Consider the following 25,276-nt stretch of genomic DNA (forward strand, 5'->3'; position numbering starts at 1 on the left):
TCTGTTTTCTTCCCCTCAGAAAAGAACGGTGCTTGAGAAGAAAGACAGCACATCAACAGAGGAACATCTAGGTAAGCAAAGCTGAATCGCACTTTCTGTTCTTTAGTCTTCTAATTTTTAGAAGGGTAAAAATTCTGCTCTATGAAACTATAACATGCACGTTACACATACTTCTGTAAAAAGCCCATACAGAAAATATAGGAAGAGGCTGTCAAAAATGGTCTCATATGTCATAATACAAGCATTCATTTTGACTTTCTACTACTCCAAAATAACTTAAAGTCAGGAGAACCAATCCATGCAGAAACTTTATCCAACTTCTACAGGTGAAATACTACTCTGACGGAAATTGGTCACTTTCGTTCCTACAGCATTATGATTCAAGTACATTTGCCTGCAGTAAGGGCAAAATATGCTCTTTTCATGTGTCTGTATATTTATGTGTCAACTGACAGCCTTGGAAACTGAGAGCAAATCTGGGAATAGGAATCTGGGAATAGACTGTGAGAAAGCAAAAAGCATTACATATGTCTGAGGATAACACTGCCAAGGTAACAGTAAAGCAAAACGTACTAGCATTACTCCCATTCTGTTATCATTCACAGTATCCAGAAGGATTTACTGGAATTCCTTTACAGGAAAAATATTGTAAACTTACAGTTTACACTAAGAAATGTATAGTCTTAATTAACCAAGGAAATGAAGTATTTGACTACATAGAGTCTTTAAGCTATCTATCTTACTTGTGCATCCACTTCCCAGAAATATGTCTTTATCATTCCTGTTTCCCAATTCAGTCACTTGTAGGATGGATGAAAATTGAAGGAAGAGATATCTTTTGTTGCTAAGTAAAGTCTCCCTGATTTACAACCCACATTCAGGAGCAAAGAAAGGATAAAAGCAACTCCCCCCCTTCAACAGTCCAATGTCTGTTCACATAACAAAATTGTGAATAGTGTCATAGTTGTCAAGAGTGCCTTTTGAGATATATTTCAAGTTAATAGTCAGTCCAAAGTCAATGAAACACTGGTGACTAGGTTAGTTTCCACACATGCAGCATAAGCTTTAGTTTGAAAAAGGATGGTGGAATCAGATGCCTAACATTTTATCTACCATTTAGCAATCTTTAATTTTTCTTGCTGCAGCACAAAATTAAGCTTATTTATCAAGAAATGCTTATCAAAAATACAAATGTTACATTGTGTGAATTACGTTTATTATTCTAATTTGCAAGTTTCCATTCCTTTAAAATAAGACCATCAGAACAGCCTCACTAAACAGTGTTTGTACCTGTATTAAGTTCAAAACAGATTCAACCTCAAGGGCCAGGACCGGAGTACCAGTGCCATCAATATAATTCAGAGGAGATCACAGTACGAGGGCATATCACCCATCATATGAATATCAAGAGAATTTTGTTGTTGAATCAGTCCTTCTAACCTTTATAAACCTCAGATGACAATATGCCAAAGTGATTGGCCTACAGCCTGCTGTTAGTACAGAGCTGGTTTCCAATAATGCAAAGTAAGGATAAAAATTAATTTCTTAATTTATTTCTTCCACTGAAGAATTTGAGTTTTAGGAAAACTTTGACAATTACATGTTTATACTCAAGTGGTTGTGTTTGAAAAAAGCAAATACAACAATAATTCTTAGAAAATTCATTATGATTTCCTTAGAAATTAGAAAAAGATCCAAAAGCATTAAGATACGTTAAACTTTTCCATGTATATGCATATTCTGCCTCATACAATAAAAGACAGCTGAGTAGTTTATCACAAATATCATGCTGGGTCACAATAAAGGTCCACTAAGCACCAGCATTTGACTTTCTAGAATTACAAAACAGTATGCTTTAAGAAAGGCTTCCAGAGATAAAGCAAGAATACAGAAACAACATTTAATAACTTACATTGTAAAATATTATTTGCACTCCCTGAAATAAATGTTTCTACATATTTTCAAAGTTCAGTTGTTGAAGTTCCATATGGTATTACCAAAGCTGAGACACATGGAATCATGAAAATTTATAATTTCCCTTCCAAAATCAGTACTATGTAAAGGCATTTGCTACCTTTACCAGAAATACCAGAACTTTCACAGAAGGCACTGTAGAGAAACTTACTTTCATTACTCACTCCTTATTTTCTTAAAAGAGCAGTCTGACATGTTAGCAGCAATCAGTGTGCTTTGGTGTTAGAGACTGTACGTTCATAGGCTTCTTCTGTGAACATTCAGTACAGTTTAATATGACACACTACTTCTTTATTTTTATACGTGCATACGTATCTGTAGACTAATAAACCAGAAATTTCCATCTAAATGCTCAAGACCTTTTGTCTTGGCCAGACAGAGGGATAAGAAAAAAGACAGTTCTTTTGCAGGTGGTGTGCTTGCCACCAGTACAATAATTCATTTCTAAACCAAATAATCTACAAAAATCACTGTGATCCAACAGTGAGGCAAGCATTAGCTCTGTGCAAGCAATACAAAGGAAAGCTGACCTTAACTTTCTCCACCATCTCTCTGCTATTTTTTCTCCTTGACAATGCCCAATTTTTATCACTAATGCAACTTTAATTCTGTGTTTACCTGCTTCTGTATTATTAAAAAAAATACTTAGCAGCATGACTCATGTTTTCAACATGACACAATTCTGTCATATATGAGAAGGCACTGAAGTACAAGACAAGAAAAGACAAGTCTGATTAAATATGAAAGAATAAAGGAAAAACACAAACACATTTGATATTAAAAAAACCCACTAAATCCTCAAATTTGTCTGTCAGCTAGGATGCAGTAAATTACAAGATGTCGTGGACACAGGTAAGAAATGTCCTAGAGACAAGCTGAACAACTAAAAAGCATTAATCTCATCATCCTTGATAGAACCTTCCCACTGGAAAACAGTTAGTTGACATAGTTTTGGTGAAAATGTAACTGAAAGCTTGCTAGAAAAGAAAAACCCAACTAATTCTCTTCACTAAAAGGGCCATTTTGTTCATAAGTAAAAGCCCCTACCTGAGTTTATGTGGCATTTGCAGTTCTGACTTTGGTCCTATGAAAACATCTTTTGGAAACTATACTCTGCATTACACCAAACACTGCTGATTTCTTACTTTTTAATTTATTTACAGTGCAGTCCTTCCCAGTCTCACACTTGAGCCTTTCATTTTCACTGCCATATTCAGCACAGTCAGTAAGCATGCACTTTGTCAAAACCCTCAGAAGTTACAAGACCATCTGTAAAATTTAGGCTGGAATTGTTTCCAGTAGAATGAAAGGTGGTATTTCAGATTTTTATCTATCCTGACTTAAACAAACACATACAGACCATCATTTTAACTATATATGCCTTTGAACTACAGAATTACTAACTGCAGAAAAAAGTAAACAACAGCCCTGACCTATTGGATTTGAGTTATTATTAGTAGGATGTCTGCTATGTCCCAGCACTCGCAAGACTGAGAACCAGAAAGATTACTTTACAGAGGAAACATGCAAGTCAGAAGGGCTGTATGCTGTAGGTAACACTTTTTAACATTGATGTAGTGTGAATGCACTTTGTTACAAATTCATCTGGTACATGCTGTACCTATTGAGTAGAACACAGAAAAAATTACTGGGATATTTGGATGTTGCACAAAACAATGGAGGTCTAAAAATAAAAGTCTTTGATGACCAGGTCTCTCCTATTGCCTGAGACTGTCAAGATTATCAAAACTGTATTTTTCAGCAGGTTCTGTAGCTAAAGAAGGAGGGAGAAAACACACACTCAAGAAGGGAAGGAACTAATAAAGCCTCTGTTTGTGTTTCTTACTGCTAGCATTCCAGCACACTTAATTTAGCTTTTCTCCATCATACCCATTCTGACAGTGAGAAACGGCAAGAGGCATCACATGGTGTTGCTGGTACCAAGATAGGCGCCTGTCAACTACTTTGTCACATACCACTACACCAGGTACACAACAGTAGCTTTCACTCCACAGGAATAAGGAAAGCAGAAACCACGAGGTCTTGTTCACCTAAAAATGGAAGGCTTATCAGAAAACTTTTATTAAACAGCTGCTACAGCAGAGGAAGGATATGACTGAGGCTGTAGTGATTCCATATGCTTTAAAGACACAGAACACACTTCCTATAATGGACGACGTGCACAATTACAGAGCACTCACACAGACAACAAATTTCCAGCTAGCTGTAAATGCCAACTTACATCATCATGTCTAATGTTGAAGCATGTTCTTTGTCAAATAATTGAGTGTTGCTGGTATGTATTACAAGGTTGACTACAAATAATGCAGAATGAAAGATGTGAAATTGTATAGATTCCACAATAGTTTATACCCAGTCATCTATACATTTACAATTCTGTATATAAAGGCCAAAGGGACAGGGTATCCCTATGCTCCAGCTAACCAGCTTTTGATAAGGAAATGCTGAAATAGTTTAAATTAGCCAGCTGGCAATCAGGTAGCAGAACAATTGGATGTGCAGTGAAGCAGTTCTTTGGAGTGGTACCTGTGAGTCCTTTGGTCCTTCAAGCTGTCCATGAGCCAGCAGTGTGTCCTGGTGGCACATTAGGAAGAGTATTGCCAGCATATTGAGGAAGGTGATCCTGCCGCTCTGCTCAACCCTTGTGAGGCCACATCTGGACTTCTGTGTCCATTTCTGGGTTCCTCACTAGAAGGGAGCTATGGAGCCCCTGGAGCAGGTCCAGTGGAGGGTTAAAAACATGATTAATGTATGTGCATAATAAAGACATTTTACATCATTGCTTTATGCCTCAGAAAATGGAAGAGAAAATCTTTCCTGTAGATAAAATACATAAGCAAGCAGTAACAAATAATCCTATATTCCAAACTCACTCTTTGGTTTAGTCAGATAGAGAAATTATGCATTTTAAAAGTTACAACTACTTAAACCAAAATAAAATCCCTACACAGACACTCTTCTTTAAGCAAAGGTGCACTGGTTTTGGTTTATGTATGTTCTATGTCAACTTATAGGTAACAATTAGTAAGCTCCCTCAAATTAAGTGCATTCACAAAACCTATGGGCTAACCTGATTTACTTACACTGTTTGTAACATTACTCATATAAGTAACTGGTCCAGCTCCATAGATCATGTTCTTTATCCACAAAATTTAAAAACAAAAATTTTTTGTCTTTAACAAAAGAAGCTCTATCCACATATCTAAAAAGTACAACAAATTTTCCTAAGAAAATGAGCTGAAATCCTGAAATGGTGACTTCTTTCAACAACTTAAAGACTGTCATTATTAGAGAGATATAAACCCTGCAATTATGCATTCATTTCTTCCTTACTTCAACTAACAGTAAGTGGCATTGCCTATAAGAGCAAACAGCACCTAAATCCACACAAGGAGTTCACCTTAATGAACACAATGCTGCACTGGCTTCTTGCTAAGTCCTTACTATGTGGACTTCCATGAACCCATTTTGTCTTACAAATGCTGTATTTCGAAGAGCTCAGCTGTTTGCTCATACCATCTCACCACAGTCTAGTCAAGGTCAATGATCTGCAACATACCAGACATAAGGCTGTTCCCATAAATGGGACTGCACAGGACCTCTAGAAAAGCAGTCCAACTGTACCAATCTTCCAGGTGTGAACAATATATATAAGCAATCTCTCTTGCATGGCTTTGTGTGAAAAAAAAGGCTTATGTAATTGCCTGTGGTGAATGTGTTCATTAGTGATGGAAGAGGAATTACATGTATGCAATTACATACGTGGCAAGAAGGTGTTCTTTCCTACATAAAAATTAAAAATAAAAACCCACAAAATAATTACATGTGATAATTTGTTGTTGTAGCTTCAAAACAGAAAAAAAAAAAAAAGACAATGAAGTGACAAGAACAGGCACACAATTTTAACTGGCAGATATAAGAATATCCCATGTAACACAGCTACTGGCAACATTGCCTATAATACACCAAGGGAGATTGTGGTCAACACAACAACTTACATAGAACAAAACAATTTGCTGCTGTTGAAATTCTGTGATAGCAACCTTCATGATATTGACACAAAATGGGTTTACATTGTGATCCATCGGGAAAACACATTTTCTTTAATGCTGACAAAAACAAAGTCTGGATAAAACTTTATATGATGTCTTGATTCTTAAATTAAAACAGAAAATCATAGTTACTTACAGAAAGTGTTAAATCACAGCAAAGGGCTAATTATATCATACTAACTTCCTTTTGTCTAGTATAAAAGGACATTTTTTTACTTTGCCTGGCTGAGTGTAATAGCCTATGAATTATGAGATCAAAGCAGCAAACTGTATGTTTTCTAAAGTAAGAGTTTCCTTCACCAAGTTTTACACTTACTACAGCTGAAAGAGCTATGTGAAGGGATCAGCACTAAACCCAAAGGACAGGCTGTGCACAGCAAGAAAGAGAGCAACTCCCTCGTGCTTTTTGCAGGTCACTACCAAGGACCATGTTAGCAGATCCACACCAGACCCTTAACAGGCAGTTCTGCTGCTACCAGTAATTAGCTTGGACAGCTCTGGCTCCAGGAGTAGCAGCAAGGCTACACCATAATGAGCTCAGCTGGGATTAGCAGGACAGGGCAGGGAACCAAGAGAGCTGAGGCATTCTGCATTGCGTATGTATCACAGAGATCAAACAAGGATGGCTGGCTAGGTTATCCCCTCACCACCTCATTCCAAAAATGAAGCACGGCAGTGTGTAAAATACAGGCTAATGAAGAGCGACACCTCCAACAGATGAGAGCCACATTAATTAACACAATCCCTAGATCATGGAATACAGTTTCTGTTAGTGCTAGCAAACTTGTAACTTGTCACTGATTTAAGGGGGAGAGAGAAGGAAAAAAAAAAAAAATAAAGAGCTGATGTTTTCCTTTTCTCCGTTTGGTAGATGTTTTTATAATGGAATTTTGCAAGGAATTCCTCTTGTATGGCCTGTAAAGCACTTCAGAAAAAAACACAGTATGTTTCTTTACTTAAACACCATTTAAGAAACAAACTCACTTCTCAATCAATAGCTTTTTTTGCTCCCTTTTGAAAAGAGCCAGTTCATTCCATATCACATGAGAGTCCTCTTGACAAAGCTGATAGGAACCTGTATTATGGTATCTGCTTTTACTATTTTAAAACCTGTTTACGAGTTAAAAAAGGTTTTTTGTTTTCAAATATCTAAATGTTTTAGGAGAACCAGAATAAAAGGACCCCTGCTTTCAGAAAACACACATTTTCAAGTACAGCATGCAGTGAATCTGAATTTTTTATGAAGTATACATTCTGAGGCATGAAACCTTAACTGTGGTAATAAAGAGAAGTTCAATTACATAGTTTCAGACAGATATTGTGCTAGTACGACATCATGCCTCCCAGATGACATGTGGCAAAATAATGTCACCCACACTCAGACAACATTGCTTTAAATACTGGTATGTAAAGAAAGAAGAAGTCAAAATCATCACATAATCTCTTGAAAATAAAGGGAGAGTCATCAGCTCCTCTAATGCCCCAGCAAGCCAATCTGGAAGTTGTAGATGATGCCCATTCTAAATCACACTGCTGTTATACAGTTTAATAAAGGAATTCGCTATCTATGTATTAATAAAAAGCATATTGACTTTAGAAGTACAGAAAAATAAAATAAAAATGTTTAACAGTTTTTCTGTGATTAAAATATTTTTAGGTATTTTAATAATGCCAAAGATAAAAGCTGTATTAAAAAATCCTTTATGAAATCAATTTAAAACTGCAATCTAAATTCCTACAGAGCATAGAAATAAACTCCTAGACAATGTGGTAACCTCCTAAGGCCTCCATCATCTTTGCAGTCACGTACATCAGTGCAAGTTGTATGTACACTGACAGGTGGATTAGGTCACATCAGCTGCCATCTCAATAACAGATATTAATCTATGAAGAATATGGGGAATGGGGTCCTCCATCACTTACAAAGGACCAGAAATGCCACATAAGCACCTGATACTGAGTTCTTAATGCACAATTTACATTACAGCAGCACTATACAGCTTTTTGAGATACCAAAATAACAGTCTTATTGTTACAGACTGCTTTTGTGTCTTGTCTCCTTTGTTGAAGTGCATTAAAAATGAAAACCAAACCTCCTTTAGTGTGGCTTCATACAAATCTAATCTGATGACGAAAATTATTGAAACCTTGTTATTTTCAGCTCATCTTAAATAGAGATGAAAAAGTTAGATGACTAAGTGAAGACTGGCCAATCCCTACTTTTCCCAAATACATTCATTATAACACACGCTCGTCTCATTTACTTTTAACAGAAACAGAATTCACCTTTGTCTCTCTTTCCCTTTTATTTTTCATTTTTTTTCAGCTGCCAGAACCAGAACACCCAGTGCTTCACTGTATATCAAGTTTAAGATTTTAATGTCTTTATCTAGTTCAATTTTTTTTATCTTGTTGGCCTTGGCCTCTCAGTGGATACGAAAGCCTGTCTAGGTATAGACATAGAATTAAATAATACCATTGAATTTAGTAACTATCATCCTTAAGTCACTTCTAGATTGCACTAAATTTTAAACAGTGAGCTAGAAGAAAAAAAACCCCGTATTTTTCCTAAAAAAACCTAAACCTTTTCATTATAATTTAACCAAATATATTTGTCATTATGCTTGGGCATTTCAAAAAAACGCTCCTGTGCTACCACCAATGCCTGTAGCAAATTTGTACTTTACCATTGTTTTCATCCAGACTTTTTTCTTTCCTTTTTGAAAGACAAACTGCTCCTAAGTAAATGCTAGTATTTCAAAGCAATGCAAATCTACTAAGATAGGCCATAGCATTACTTATATATGAGGAACAGTTAATCATTCACAGTGGGCTGCTTTATGTCACCCCAGACTCAGAACAGCTACCAGTTTTGCAGCATTTTCTGTGACTCTCTTTTTGTTCAGAGAGAGTTATAAAGTTAGTGTCAAGATCAGTCAGTATTGTTCTAACTGCAAAAACAATTATTTTTAGTAAAACACAAGTGTTTACTGAGCTGTTAGGTGAATGCTAAAGCCCTGCTATAGCATTCCTTTCTTGAAACAGGTCCTGAAAAACAGCAGTGCTTGAAAACTGAACTAATAAGAAATGTTTTCATACCTCTAATTGCATCTGTTTACCAAAAATTCTGTCTGCTAAGGACCAAAAAAAAGAGAATTTTTGCATAAAATTTTCACTGTTCTGTATAGAGCCTAAGGGAGAATGATATACAGAATGTTCATTATGCAAATTTTATGTGGTAAAGTCTTTCCTCTTTCCATTAATAAAGATATATTACTGCATTTTTTGGGTAAAATTATCAGAAATAATTTAGTTTTAAATAATTTAACAGATGAAAACACCCTGCTTTCATGCACATATTATTTGATTTTTCCCCATATAAGGAAGAAGATTTTAGCTTCAGATAATACATGAATTACTAAATGTTAGAGAGGGTATTATTTCTATATTTTAATGAATAAAACTATTTTGAAAAACTGTTTGAAACATAATGAGCAACTGTTGTGTTACAGAAAATTAAAAACATGCAGTCAACAAAATAAAAGGGGAGTTAGACAAACATTAGGAAGCAGTCCTAGCTGACCTTTGTCCAGTACTCAGACTCTCAATGGGAGCCTAAATAAAATAAGTCAAGGTGTCACCTCAACATATTTCCTCTTGGTTTCAACTGTAATGTTTATCATATAGGGGTAAGTCATGTATTCTGCTTTAACAAAGGAAAGTCTCGATCACCACACAGTAGCTTCTTCCTTCAAATTACATTCTCTTTAGAATACCTATGTAATACTTCTATTAAGATTTCTTGTGTAAGGAAAATGTTTTCAATGAGCTATGTAACTTACCTGCTATCACCCTCTTCCCACTGCTTTAATTGCTCTTTTAGTGCTCTGTAGTTGGTCTGTAACATCTGCAGCCTCTCTTTGTGTTTTCCATAGGCTGCTCTTAGCTTATAAGATTCTTGAGACTGTATGAAACCAGAAAAACAATATCAGGGTAGGACAAAATGTAAGGGACTGTTACACAGATCACAAGAAACAAAAGTTGTCTTTTAGCAACTACTATGAGACTCAGAAATCTAAATAGAAAGATCAGGACTCACAGTCCTTGAGGTCAAAGTTTTCTTATTACTACTTTGGAAAATTCCACTGATTTGGCAATTCACTTAAATATTATTTTTGTGCTGCTGAAAGTTTTAAAAATTTACTACCAAAATGTCAGCTTTTTTCTGGTGAATGCAAAGGCCTAATACATTTTAAAACACATAGACTGAAAAAAGATTGTTGGCCCTGTTTTTTCATTTGAACCACTTTTTTTTTTTTTTTCGCAATGGAAAACTGATCTATGTATTTTCAAATAGGAAATACTGACCACATGAAAAAAACTTACATTTAAATGGCTTCAGGATTTCCTCACATTTTGTATCTGTAAATACATATATATCTGCAACAGCTAGACTTTGTTGTCTAGTAATGCAGCAAACAAGAAATAAAACCATTTTTTACAATGGCTTTTATAAAATCAAAACCATACAAAAAAATGTACAGAACACAAACTAAAATATACCTTGCTTTATATAACAGCATAACATCATGTGACCATAAAAACAGACTTTCCTAAAGGACAATACAGTGCTATGAAAAAAAAAAAAAAACAAAAACAAAACACAAAGAAGAAACATTTCACAGCATAAAGCAAGTCAGACTCTAGCACACACTAGTAAAGAATTCACCAGCAAAGAATTCATTATGCTGTAGCAAAATTTGCAATCAGAGCTTCATTTTCAGTTCAGTGGGAGCTCTGCTTGCAGAGCAACTACAAAACTAAATAAATCAAAGTACTTTATTTGCAAGTATTTAATGCTTATATGTAAGGAGGACTATTCAGCATAAGTCAATGAATTAGACAGACCAATAGTCAGAGCTGCAAACAATAAAAATTGAATCCCACTATATAAACATGGCAAGTTCCAGAGTACTGCTAACTACAAAGTACCTATCCTAAGTTTGGCTCATCAAGTGCAGCCCACCTTTCATGATGCACAGAGTTGAAAGATATCAGCTACAGTTTCAAATGGTACTATATACAAAATTCCAGAAATTTTCTGGAAGTGACTCAGGAAACAGAAAGATTTAGGAACAGAATCAAGTCCAAAGTGACCCTGCCATTAAATACCTTCCCAAAGTGGTGGTGGTAGGTTTTTTCTGAAACAACCTCTAAACCAAATACATTTATAAATTTTGTATTGTTTAAAAAGTACTTTTGACTCATTTTAAGTGACTCATGTAAATACCACAATGATATTAAAAACAACCGCATAAATAGCAATATAAATGTTAGACTAAGAACACAGAGACCATTACCAAGCTTTTCAAGAGGAAATAGGAATAATAAGATAATAATTGTAAGAATAGAATTATATATATTGTGTTTTCAAGAGAAGTTCATGAAACAACTGTTCTGAGATTTGATATTGCTAGCAAAAACTGGTCAAGTCTGGCAGGGTACTGGAAAATAATGTCTTCAATATAAATCCTCATAAGCTTATTAGTGTCAATGCCCTTTCAGAGATGCAACCAACTGTAGAATTTGGCCTTTCCTATTTATGAATCTACATTTTTCATTATTGCTTACCTGTTCTATTATCCATTCTGTTGCAGTTACTGCCTTCTCTTATCACTTGCTCTGCTCTTGCAGAAATAGAAATTAGACAATTAACTGCCCTAATCACTCTCTCTATTGAATTAAGCACTTTAGAACTTAAAATATTCACTGAAATTTCCATAATCTGTTAAGATTCATCTCTGTCTGAATTAAGCTATATTTCATAACTAAACTGTCTTCTACAGTTTTGTATATATTTACACAAAAGGGACAGAACAACCATCGCTAACACTGCTGGACCTCCAGATTATTCTCCAGCTGTCCAGTGTCACCCACAGTACTACTTCCCATGCAATAATGAAAAACAGTAACAGAAAGTTCAATCTGCAAGAGGAAAAACCCCACTGTCTATTAAAAAAAAAACAAACTTTTTTTTTCTTTTTTTCTTTTTTTTTTTTCCCTTTTGGAAGACTGTTCAGACAGGATAAAAGATTATAACCACTCATGCAAATTTTTGTTGAAATTGACCTGCTGTTATAGTAAAAAGGAAATTTAAAAAATTACACTGATTCAATTATTTGACTATGCTTAGGCTTACAAGAACTGAAGCACCTAATAGTTTCAAAAATAGTTTTTTCCACTAACAGTTATGTGGATAAGCTGAAATATTCATTCAGTATTTGAACACTATACATGGAACAGGACTACAGATGAAATCATAGGTAAATATGAGTGTGATCTTGCTCACATAAACAAGTATTAAGGTGGCCCTAAAGACTGATAAGTTTTATTTACGTCCAAAAATTTTAGAACCTAAAAAGGATGAGAAAACTCAAAGGGAATAGCTCCTCTTGTGTTTTGAGACCTTTCCAGTTAAAGCCAGGATTATCTCCTCTAGGCTACACCAGGCATCACAGCTCTAGGAGCATGAACATATTCTCAGTTTGTATCAAATACCTACTTCTCAACAACCAAACTCTTATCCTCTTCTTAAAGACCAATAGTAAATTGAATTACTTATGCTTTGGACCAATCTAAGTAGCAGCTTAATAATTTGTTATAATAAAACCCAGAATATACTCTTATTTATTTTGATGTTCTCTTCTGTAATCAAGGGTGCAGTCATACTCTGTTACTTTTTAGTATGTCCAGAAACAAATCCAATCCTGTATAAAAACTCTGAATTTAAATGATCACCTCATTTATACTAGTAACAAAGAGCCAACTTTTCTTGTTCAGAAATTAGTCAGCTGAGAGAACAGGAAAAATCTGTCAATGGGACATTGACCTTTTCTGCTCCTTTGCAATACTGACTGGGACATTCCTGTTCCTGAAAACTGCAAAAATAGAGCTGTTCTTTTTTTTTTTTTTTTTTTTTCACAATTGTTACCAATTTTTTGACTAATATATGAAGTCATCATTTCACATTCCAGACATGCATCATCAGAGTGTGTATTGTCAGAGCAACCATTTCTCTCAGCAAGAAAATTTCAAGTAGTCATATAGACAACACTTTTTTTGAGGAAGCAATAATGCAAGGACCAGTTTTGAAAAATGTTGATCAAATCCATTTTTCCTAGTTACAAACAACGCCTGAGAGAAGGCTAGCATTAAGAAATCACACAATAGCAATAGAAATGTTCTGACATTAACTTTTTTACAGCTTAGTCCACTGCCATGCTGGCACTAGCCTCACTGAAATATGAATGTAGTGGCACAACATGATTACTATGATGACCTGGACCTCTACAGCTTCTTTTCAACCCATTAAAGCATTTTGCAAAAGAAGCCAAGTAGATTTTCAAGAGAAAATGCAGGAAGTTCATGTATTCACTTTCAAGGAGAGATTTAGCCCTTAAAGACATAATGGATTTCTGTGATAGAGATCCCACACCTGTAACATCATAAAGCTGCACAGATTTTTAAATTATACTTAAAGATTAAATAGAAGATAAGTAAAGGCAGTATGGTGAATGGTACAAATTATTATATGAGGTTATTCAGAGAGAACTCTTTCTCTTCTGTATCTCCTTTCCTTCACTCCTCTTTCCAGAAGAAATGTGGAGCTCTCTTATCATTTAACCATACACACTGATGTGTGTTTTGCCTCCAAGAGCAGAACAGCTGGAGCCTACAGTTCCAGACTAATCTGTAGCATCAGTATCAGGCAGGCCAAGTAAGAGTAATGAACAGGAAGCCTCCCAAAGGCCAGTTCTCAGGTTTAGCTGGTGGGATGTGCCTTAGATTTTTCAACAGAGAGAAAGAAACGAAACAAAATTAATTTTCTGTCTCCCAGGAACAATCTGGAAGACTGAATCTGAAGTCTAAGTAACTTCTCCTGTTCATGTACGCTACATGTGTTAAGACAGTGCATTAAACTCTCCCAAGCATACAGATGGGTGAACTATGGCATTTGTGCTGAAATATACTTCCCACTTACAGTTTTTCTAAAATTCACTTATCACTATGGTTGGTAGAGCTTCCAAATTTTTTCACTTACCTAACTTTTATCACAGGATGTTCAATATAAGCAGTTCTCCTTTAGGCTTCACATACTTGAAAATATCTTTCAAATTCCATAACTGAACAAGGATAAGCAACAAAAAAAAAGAAAAAAGAGGAGGAGAGGGAAGAAAAGGAGGAGAGGGAAGAAGAGGACGAATTTTAAGTTTTTAAGAAAATATGACTCAGGATTTGAATTTTGCATTCAGAGGTGCCAATTTTAAACCAATAGTTTCTTCAAAAGGTACTGTATTTCTGCAGCAAAATACCAAACCAACAAAAATACAGCTACAAAAATCTGTGAAACAGGGACAAAATGAGAAATTGTAAAACAAGCTCAATTAAGATTTTCTATAAAGGCTTGGAGTGAGGGAGATTGTTATTTTTTTTAATAGCATTTATTAGACCAGCAACTAACTGAGTCATAACTTACACAATTTCCAGGGGTCAATCTTTTTCAAGTAATTGACCTCAGCATTTTAAAATATGGCTTTATTGTACAGAAAAAAATTCTTTTTACTTTCAGTGCTTCTATTTTTTGATTTATTTCATATGAACATGTCAATTTCTCAGAATATATATTCTCAAACACAAACTTTGAAAATGTATTTAACAAGTATGTGTTACTGATGACAGCTCAATTAGGTTTCTGCAGGACTTCAGGATTACTCACACAGTAAAGCAAGTAGGTAAACTGATGAAGAGTGCTCTCTGATCCAAAGAGACTTACAGTCCATAAAAAACATGTGTCTAATTCTTAAAATGTCTGTTTGTTTTGGTATATCTTTATCTATGCAAGCTTATAGCTAGCAGGCTTTTTATTTTTATTTAATGTTCACCTTTAGCTGTAGTGTCTTCTCTAAGTTTTCAATCTTCCTTTCAGCTATTTTAAGCTTCTTTAGTTCCTCTGACTCTCTAAAAGAGCTCTTTGGGGACAGAGACCTTGAACGTTTCACAGGTGGTTTCTGGAGAATAAAACAAGGACATGGTTGAACTAGTTGGAACACCGGATTATGAAAGACATGCAGAATTAAAGAAGAAGTAATTTTGAATACTAATAATGAATTATAAAAAAAAAAAAAAAAAATCTGCACGGAATACCAGAGAAATAACAAGCAGAATTACCACAGCGCTACCACTAAAGGTTTCTCTGTGACTCGTTAATGAGAATATTCATTTACATTTACATTGTTTCTTTCAGAATAATGATGTCCCATTAGGGAAGACTAAAGGGTTATAGACTCAGAAATGCAAGAAACCTCATTACAAAGGAGGGGATAGAGGCTGGTCTAATTGCTCTATAAGGGTCCAAGGTTACACTTGATAGGACAACCAGAAACAAGAGGGAAAGGATTTTTTTCCCTTTGAAATAGTTTAACACACTGTGAAGTTGAAGGAACAATATGCTTGAGGAATATAAATACAACAGACAGTAGATCTTATACCATAATGACCATATGGTCATTAACTATAATGTGACTAACTAGAGACAAGAATATGTTTATATTATGTACAGCTTCATATAGCAATCTGGAAAAGAGTATGTGAAAGTAACACTTAAACTGGGCAGCTTTCTTGCTCATTCTATGTCATATGTCCTTATGGCAGAGAAAGAAAGGCCTCATAAAATTAGACTTTCAGATTTTCAGAATAACTTTGGTTAAGAACAGTGAAATACTAACACACACTTAATACCAATAAGGTAAAATACTGTTGCACCAACACATAAAGTCAAACAGAAACTTAAGGTAAATTGTGATTACTCTTGTTGCATTTTGCCACTTTCTCTGGGAAATAACTGATGTACAATAAAAGGAATTAAGGATAAATTCTTCTTTGATACTGTATATATATATCAGTATTTTCACTAGTCCATTAAATTAAAATAATCTTGAGTAGTATCTTATTTAGCAACTGACATTTTTTTCTTTGACCACTACCTTCCAGTATGAAATATGTACAAGACATATTACACCTCATTTTCATTTTAAATAGTATGGGTTTCCATAAAGGAGAAAAAAATAAATCTATCAAGAAATATCAAAAAACAATAGTATCCCATATTTATATTTATATTTTTGAATGTAAACATTTCCAATGTGATTTTGTCATTTGATTTCAGGATTCTTTTGCTTATGACACACAACTGAAAGAGACATAAGAATGCCCAACAAACAACCAAGCAAGATTTTTTTAAAAAAACAGTGTTACACCCTCACAAAAAAGCCCCCAACCAAAACCAAACCAAAACCAAAACCAAAACCAAAACCAAAACCAAACTAACCAAACAGAAAAAAAACCACAAAACTAAAAACAACCCCAAACCAAAAAAACCCAACAACCAAACAAAAACCAAACCCAACCCAAAACACCCAACCTCTGCCAAAAACAAAAAATGCCCCAAAACCAAACCGAAATAAAACAACCAAAACAAAACCACCAAAACACAACTCTTCTATCTTCTATGTTCCTTAATCATTATATGACCATACTATGCATTATTTTTCAAGAATTGTTTTCTAGGTAAATTTTATGTTTGTATAGAGAAAATCTGTTTCTCTGAAATCAGAAGCAGAAGGTCAAAGCACTCTGCTTGCTGCCAAAGTGAATGACAACAAAGGAAAAGGAGTGGATCAACCAGCACCAGACTGTTAGGAATAAATAGGTAGCAAAAAACTGAGAAGAAACAGAGGTAAGAGAAAAAAAAAATACAGAAAAAGATAAAATTCATTGTCTTGCTAGTTTAATCACAGTTGATGAGATACAATGAGTACATAAGATTTTTTTTTTAATATATGTATGTATATATATTATACACACATACAGAGTTTATCTATAGTTACCTAGGATTGTGCTAGAGCTAAGGTATGTGAAAAAAGAGAGAAAACTTTTAACTAGTTATGGATAGGGAGATGATTCCCTGTGACAATGGATGGGATTGGTGATACGTGTTAAGAAAATTCTTTTGCTTTCACCTTTTTAGTGATCAGACTAAAGGTCTGTGGAGAAAGGGCGCTGGGTCTGGGCTTCACAGCTGCACATCAGTAGCGTGAACCCAATCTTTACTAAGGAGGTAAACAGTTCTATCAAGACAAAAGAGACTGTGTAGTAAAATACACTGTAATTGGATTGCCTGGGGCTGCTGCAAAACTCAGTTTGAAAGATGGCATCTGTAATACTCTTCTCACAAGTGCAAACTTTACTGCTCCTGCTGCCGCAAAATATAAACATTTCATTTTTAATTCAATCCTCAAATTCTACAGAAAGATTTTGACATACCTGTACTAAATATATACAGAAATGTGTATAATGTTTCAAAATGTAATGTTTCAAAGATTGTCTGCATATTTAGGAGTGAAAAAACTCTCCAACTTTATCAGTGAAGAGTGTTAATCCAAGTTAGTAAAGGAATCCAGATAAGAAGATTTTTCATTGAATGTTCCTATAACATTTTTATCAAAGACTAAACCAAATAGCAGAAAACCAAATATAAACAGTTTCTAATATATAATAGATATGAAATTTTGTGATAGAAGATTTAGCATAAAGAAATAGCAGGTAAGTGGATGGGACACGAGCAGAGTAAGAAAATATGCCTGTTTCTAAACAACCTTGTGTTACCAAGGTGCATGTCTGCACCATGAAAGACACCATGGGACGAAACTGCAAATAGCCATGTCCTTGAATTCAACAGGTTTTGTGTTGAATAAAATGCCAAAACAAGCCAAATAAAACATGCAGACAAACAAAACCTCAAAACAACCAACCAATAAAAAAGCCCAACCAATAAAAAACCTCAAAACCAAACCAAAGTAGGGAAGTCAGAACTCCTCCTAAAATGTCTAAAGAGTACTTTTTCTGCACAGGCATGATATCAGTGACTACCATGATACAGCTCTGAGGACAGTGGGAAGAAATCTTAATGTTTTTATCAGTTGAAGAAACAGAAACATCGTTGAGGCTGAACCCAAGACTGCCCAGATACAGGTGGGGTTTTAAGGGAAGAAAAATGGCAAATTCTTTCTTGATTCACTATGTTTCAACAGGAACTTTACCAGTACTGCAAGTTAACACAATTTTTCAGTATCTTGACACAACAGACTTAGAAGAATGATATAGAATGTATATGAATAAAAGGCAATTCTAACTCCTATGCACCATACCATGGGAAAGCTTAGCTACAAGAAAACCACAAAACCCTACTGATTTACCCAGCAGACATATGAAAGTCATTTCAATCACTACCAGAAATATATATTACTCTCAAAGTTACAAAGTTTAAGCTCCAAAAAGAGCTCTAGGAAGGTTCAAGCCACTGACTCCTAAGACTTCATACACAACAGCACTCACCACTATACCACTTTTCACATAGACTGGACTATGATGGTTACAATTGCCTCTAAATCCCACAATATCACAAAACAGGACATCACAATCACATTTAACAAAGCTTTTAATCACCTTTTGAAGAACAAGTTGCTGCTATTACTCTCTGTGACTGTAGGCAAGGGATGTGGATTTCTGCAATTCATGAAGAAACCAACACAAGGCTACAGATGTATATATGCTGCTTCATATATACAAACATAGCTGGAAGCATGCAGTCATGTGGCCACAGATCCCAATTTATCACAGTAGTGCCAAGTTTCCACTTGTACCAGGCTCCTCTTTTTAACACCTTTCCAACTGTTCTTTCATTCAAAGCCTTAGAAACCTTTTTAGAGCAGTAAGTCATCAAAGCAGTGTCATTCTGATCAGAATTGATTCATTCCATGCTTATTTGTTCTTTGTGTCCTGGGAATGTACTTAAGGGGGAATGAAGGGCAGCACAACAGCCTTTGTAAAGTCAAAAGGATCATCTTTTTAAAACAAACATTGAATATCCAACATTCTCTTCATGTCAAATCATGTGCTAGTAACTTCTGACAGTTATAATTTTGTCATAAAAGGCTGAAAAACAAGGCAATTAAAAGATATTTCACTGAAAGGGAAAAAGGGTAAAGAGTAAGGTACTACCACAGCAATACTTCCTTCTCTATTTTAGAAAATCCAGAGTACTTCCACATTTTCACTTATTGTGTTGTCTAAATGCAAAGCTTCCCAATTGAGTTCATGAAAGTTTTAATAGAGACTTGTGTGCCCTTTTGAAAAAGTGAACATATCAAACTGCCCTGACTATTGAAAGAGCATGACTCAGATCTACATATCAAAAAAAGAAGAGATTTTCTACAGTAGCCTTTAAAATTTGTATTTAGTTTTACTCAAGGCAGTGTAATTGCTTTATTTTGACACAGTTCACAACAAACACAGCAGTCTCATTTACTTTCCCCTGAGGAAACAGAAAAAGACATTGTGGGGTGCCAACCTTGGCAAAAGATCAAACATCCACTCAATTGCTCTCCCACTTTCCTTCCTTGCTAAGACAGAAAGAGAAAATGGGATGATAAACCCACAGTTTATCACTCAGTATCATGGACTGACTCAACTTGAAGACGATCAATTTAAGTTATTGCCAGTTAAAATATATTTAGGTTGTAAGAAATAAAGAAAAAAAAAATTAATCAACACCTTCTTCCCTACCCAGAAGGAGCTCCCAGCTTCCCAGGCACAACTTCATTCCATCACTCCTGACTTTTTTATTACCTGCTATGCAGGTGGAAGGTTTGCAATCAATAACAGCTCCTGTTGGGCCATTCTTTTCTCCTCACACTTTTCTCCTTCTCCAGCACAGGGCATCTCCACAGGCTGGAGTCCTTCAGGATAAACCTATTCCAGGGCAGGTGTTACATGGACCACAGGTCATATAAGAGAGGAAACTGTTCCAGCATTGACTCCCCTCCACAAGCTGTGGCTTCCATGAGCAAATATCCACTTTCTCTGGGCTCCTTCACAGGCTATATTATAGACATCTGCCCCACAGTTATCCTCTCCATGGGCTGTAGAGAAACACCTGTTTCCAGCACATGAAGCAACATCTCCCTCTTCTTCTTCCTGACCTTCATGTTTAGCAGATTGTTTCTCATCTTCTATTCTTCATTCTACACTGCCTCTGTAGCATTTAGTTTTTTTCTTAAGCACATTTTCACAGAAATGCCCGCTACACGCTCTTTAAGAAATGTTCTAAAGTGTGTCTTTTCCCAAAACTAACATACAGTACAGGTTATTAAGAAAGAACAAGCCATACATTCTTCAAAGAAAATGTTATAAGATACCTTATTTGGATAAACTAGAAGCTTTCTCAGGAAGTGGACATGATGATCCACCCTTGTACCTTATTTATACCATTCAGAATCATGTTCACCTTTGCAACTTTGTTAAAGAGATCTCTTGCAAGTTTCCCATACTCTATACAGTCACAATAAAAACCGATGAGGAAGAGTCTGAACCCACTGAAAAGCATCATGATTTCAGCTAATTAAATAGAATCATTTAAATCACAGAAATTTTTGCAGATGTCATTTATATACTATAGCTTATAGTTGATGTTGTTATGGTTATTTAATGCCTAAATCAAAGAGTGAGACTCCATGAATGAGGCAATCCAGCACTATAAAAAGTTGAAAGTATAAACTTCAAATGACATTGTTGCCATTCTTTCTAGAAAAAAATACTGTAACCCACTATAAAAGACAAGAATTTGGAAAAAAATCTCTTTTATTTAAAAATTCGTAATAATAACCATTTCTATTTCTCTCACTTTCCTTACAGTGAAAGATGGTCATTCTGATAAACACGACAAAATATCTGTTAAATATTCATTTTAGCAAACCTACAAAGAATTTATCCTTCAAATAGTTCATTTAATTAAGAATCCCTTATTCATTATTTAATAAGGTAAAACCTTCTACTCCCAACAGCTATTTTAACAAGTCTTTGGCAGATAACACAGGAACTATTCAAACAAGCTTCCAGAATTATAAGCAGCGTCAACAGATATTAAAATTATTATCTGGACCCTTGAGCAAAAACGTTTGGCTTCACCAGCCTGACTTACACACAAATACACCAGACAATAAAACTACCCTACCTCATGCTTTCTTCCAGTCCTTATATTGTTGGTTTACTGAGTATCTGTAGTGTACAAATTATGCTCTGCTAGGTTAAGATTCGCTTTTTTCAATTTTTTCTGTAAAAGCTCCATTTCAGATTCTTGCATAGTAAGGTAGCACTCTAGCACACTTAAAGAAGGCTGTTGAAATACCTGGAAAATGACAGTACTGGTATAGTACATTGGTAACAAAAAATCAGAAACATAACACAACATTTACATAAAACTGCCTATTAACAGTATTACAGAGACATGTAAAAGCTGAAAATAATTCTGCTTTCATAAATGACTCCATAATCAAAACCAGATCTCAAAATATTAAGGAAACATTTTCAGACCATCACCGAATTTTCTAAATCCAAATTTACATTCTTAACAATAGTTGTTTTATGCAGACTTTTTTTCTGCAGTAACTTATTCTACTTATTAGACAGTATTTTGTATGTGACATGCTGTTAAATTTCTTGACAAAATATTGCACCTTCTGGGCTTGTTTCTGGTGAAACTTCAAGTTGTATGTATCACTGCCCTAACAAAAACAACCTTAACTGCATATTCTGTAACTAGACAAATGGTTAATTAAGAACTGCCTGAGAAAAGTACTTTTTAAAGTAAATCTACAGCTTGTAGCCATTACATCCTTAAACACACACAAGTGTTGTGGTCAAACTGAAGACTTACAGAAAAACATAGATTCTAGGTCACAGAATCTGTGCTCAAGGTTGGTACTTTATTTTGTTACACTGCTGTATTCCATGACCTTTTCTAGCTATCAATCCATGTGCAGCAATTACCTGGCACAATACAAGACTGCCACACTTGGCCTAGTTACCAAACCTGCTCAGAGAGGACATGTTTCAGTGGTAGCAGTACTGTAAGTTATATCCCTGATATCCAGTAGCAGACTCATCTATGCATGACCAAGATGCAAGACAATGATGACATAATTCCCATATGGTCAATGCATCCAGGTAGCTGGAAGTTAGCACCTCAGTGCCATTGCTGGAGAAGGAATGATGTAAACTGTCTGCCTAATTGATTGCATAATTAAAAGGGCTGGTTAGTTTAAAAAGCCAATGGAAGTGGTTTGAGCTGACTTTTTACTGCACTGATGAGGGGGAAACTCATGAAACTCCATTGCCAGAGGTGTTCGAACAGTTTTGACAAACAGCTGGCAAGTAATAAAGGTTTTAATCAACAAACTTTATCCAGAAGATACGTTCTTAAGACTAACTAGCAGTTTTGTTTTATCCCTTATTAACAAGGTCCTGACAACATCACTTGCTTGCAACTGTTTGAGCATATTCTTAAGACAAATACTAATTTCAATAGAGAAGATAAAATTTGGTACAATTATCAGGTGGCACTACCATCTCAAATACTGGCATTCCCCACATAAAATAAGTCAGGTATACTGACAAAAATTAGAAAAAGCAGTGTAAAAAAAGGTTAAGTTAATAAATCTCCAAATTCATGCTAATCAAGAAATGAGGTTGTCCAAAGCTGATTAAAATCAATCAAGCAAACACCTTAGTAAGCTACTAATACTAAGTAAGTATTTGTTGGAAACAGACAAATGGGCATAGCCATTATATTAATGCAGAATATGCTTTTCATAAAGCCTAAGATAAACTCACAAATTCAACAAATAAATTACAAATTAAAGATATTGAGCACTTGTTTTAGAAAAAACACAACTCTTCATACAGTAAGTGCAAGAAATACGTCAGAGAGTAGAAGTTGCCCGTGTTTTTGCTGACTTCCTTAAATACATTCTGTTCCTCATTTTGCATGGTTTAGGCCATATGTAGTTGCAAACAGATGTCATTACCGCCTATGATCAGTAAAAGGCCTGTTTATAACCATTAGCTCATTAACACATGGGAAAAAAAAAAAAAAAGAAAACAGGAAAATGAGGCGCAGACAAGCCATGCAATCAAAAGAGTGCTTTAAAGAAAACTGGACTTCATGTTTGTTTGAACAAAACCTGCGCAGTACACAGAAAGGAAAAAATCCAACAAAACCTAGAGGACAGAAATAGTGTCAGCATATAAGTGAAATGTAGTCATACCCAAGCTCTGGAACTGATTTTCTAACTTGAACTATATTCTTCCTTTTTACAAAAGAGAAATACACCTACCAATTCAACACACACATCTTACTGATTTCTCAGTTGCATGTAAAAAAAGAGCTCTATATGGAACACAAGCTTTAGAACTATAATAGTAACTCATAATAGAGTCAACAAATTCAATCCATTACAATTTAAAATCACATTACTGTTACAATAAAAAGTCTACACCTGTGAAGTGCTCATAGAATTATTTAAGTTTAAAAGGACCTTTAATATCCTCAAGACCAACTGCTGCTGCTGCTGACTTTTAAGCCACAAGAATTACAGAAATTTCACTAATGATTAACTTCATATTGTATCACTACTTTTTATTTTCGTCTTTCAAAAATGGAATACCGAGTGCTTTAAAACATAACTCAATTTAAGAGTCACAGACTACACCAAAACCTGTTCCTCTATGTCATGCAGGTTCTGCTCTTGACTTCAATAGGACCAATACATGAACAGTATTATTCTTCATTTGTTTTGAGGTTATTTTCCTACTGCTTTCTTCTTCCAAAAGAGATCCCTAGAAATCACCATACTGTAATATAACTATATATAATTAATATCATATCATATAATTTCAAATAAAATACCATAAAGGCACAATTTCTAATAAAACCCTTACAGTCTCTGTCCACATGGCTATACAGAAATATTTCTTGAAAAACTAAATCCAGCAAATCAAGTCTTAAATCTTAACTTGCACCTCCAAAATGCTTATGCTTTTACCACAAATTATTCAGTAGATCACTGTTACCAGAACATACTTACCTATAGAATTTGGGTCTACGATATCCCGAAAACCTGCTCAATTTTTTAAGTATACCTGTGAAATTTTTTTAGTTTCAGAAATTATAAGAAAACAGTTCACCAGGACTCTGGTTCAATAGGAGTTTGGCATCATTTTCTGTTAAAGTTAATCCTTTAATAACTGAGAAATATTATTTTAATTTTCCTAGCCTAAAAACTTAGTTTGTTCAAGTATCAAGAGAATGTTGAACATTAATTTTTTGGACACAAAAGTAGACCTTCCCAACACGGAAAGCTGGGTGAAATTTCTCTCTCTGGTCTTTTGTTTCGGATTCATGTCAATTTAATTTTATACTTCCGGACTTCTGTGCTCCGACTATCTTTGGTTAAAAGTAAAAAAAAAATTATTAAATACAAATTATTTTGTGAAAATATTTGATTACTATGAGAACAACCAACTTCTTCTGTATAAAAACATGACTCTATGAACAACCCAGAGTTCGAAGATCTATGCATGAAAAAAGAACGGCAATTTTACAAGAGCATGTAGTGACAGGATGAGGGACAATGACTTCAAGTTGAAAGAGGGGAGCTTTGAATCAGATATTATGATGAAATTCTTTACTGTGAGGGTGCTGAGGCACTGGAACAGGCTGCCCAGAGAAGCTGTGGATGCCCCACCTCTGGCAGTGTTCAAGGCCAGGTTGGATGGGGCTTTGAGCAACTTGGTCTGGTGGGAGGTGACCCTGCCCATGGATATGGGAGGGTGACACTAGATGATCTTTAGATTCCTTCCAAGACCATTCTATGGTCTGTGAAAAGGCCATTCTATGATTCTATGAAATGCAATTCCATTGGATCCTCATAAAGAGTTGTGACCTTTTCTTGGCTTTTTACTTTTTACATGAAAACTTTAATTTGTAATCTAAGAACTAAGGGAAGAATTAAAAATAGTAAGGCCAAAATGGAAAATAATTTGGACTACAATGCAACACCAATTTTTTCCTGACACTATTAGGAAAAAAAAAGCAGAATAATGAGTATCAAGACTACATTAATCATACAACATCCAAGGTCTGTATGAAGGATGGAGTCCAGTCTCATAGTAAAGATCAGAAATTTGTAATCCAGAAAATTGCAGTCTGAGAGGCAGCACCAAGTTCTTCAACAGCTTCTGCCTCAGAATTATCATTGTAGATTTTTCACATT

The 25,276-nt window shown here is 35.0% G+C and overlaps 1 protein-coding gene across 1 annotated transcript in view; it reads right to left on the reverse strand.

Annotated features, from left to right (window-relative positions):
* CNTLN (centlein) overlaps positions 1-25,276 on the reverse strand; it is a 197,961-nt gene that overhangs the window by 82,090 nt on the left and 90,595 nt on the right. Inside the window, 4 exon segments of the mRNA XM_088054637.1 lie at positions 7,032-7,157; positions 9,890-10,011; positions 14,990-15,115; positions 20,422-20,561. Of these exon segments, the coding sequence (XP_087910763.1) occupies positions 7,032-7,157; positions 9,890-10,011; positions 14,990-15,115; positions 20,422-20,561 (514 nt within the window).

This window comes from Pseudopodoces humilis, chromosome 4, assembly GCF_049639895.1.
Source record: "Pseudopodoces humilis isolate 2021_Gansu_Grassland_sample_001 chromosome 4, ASM4963989v1, whole genome shotgun sequence".
Taxonomy (NCBI): domain Eukaryota; kingdom Metazoa; phylum Chordata; class Aves; order Passeriformes; family Paridae; genus Pseudopodoces; species Pseudopodoces humilis.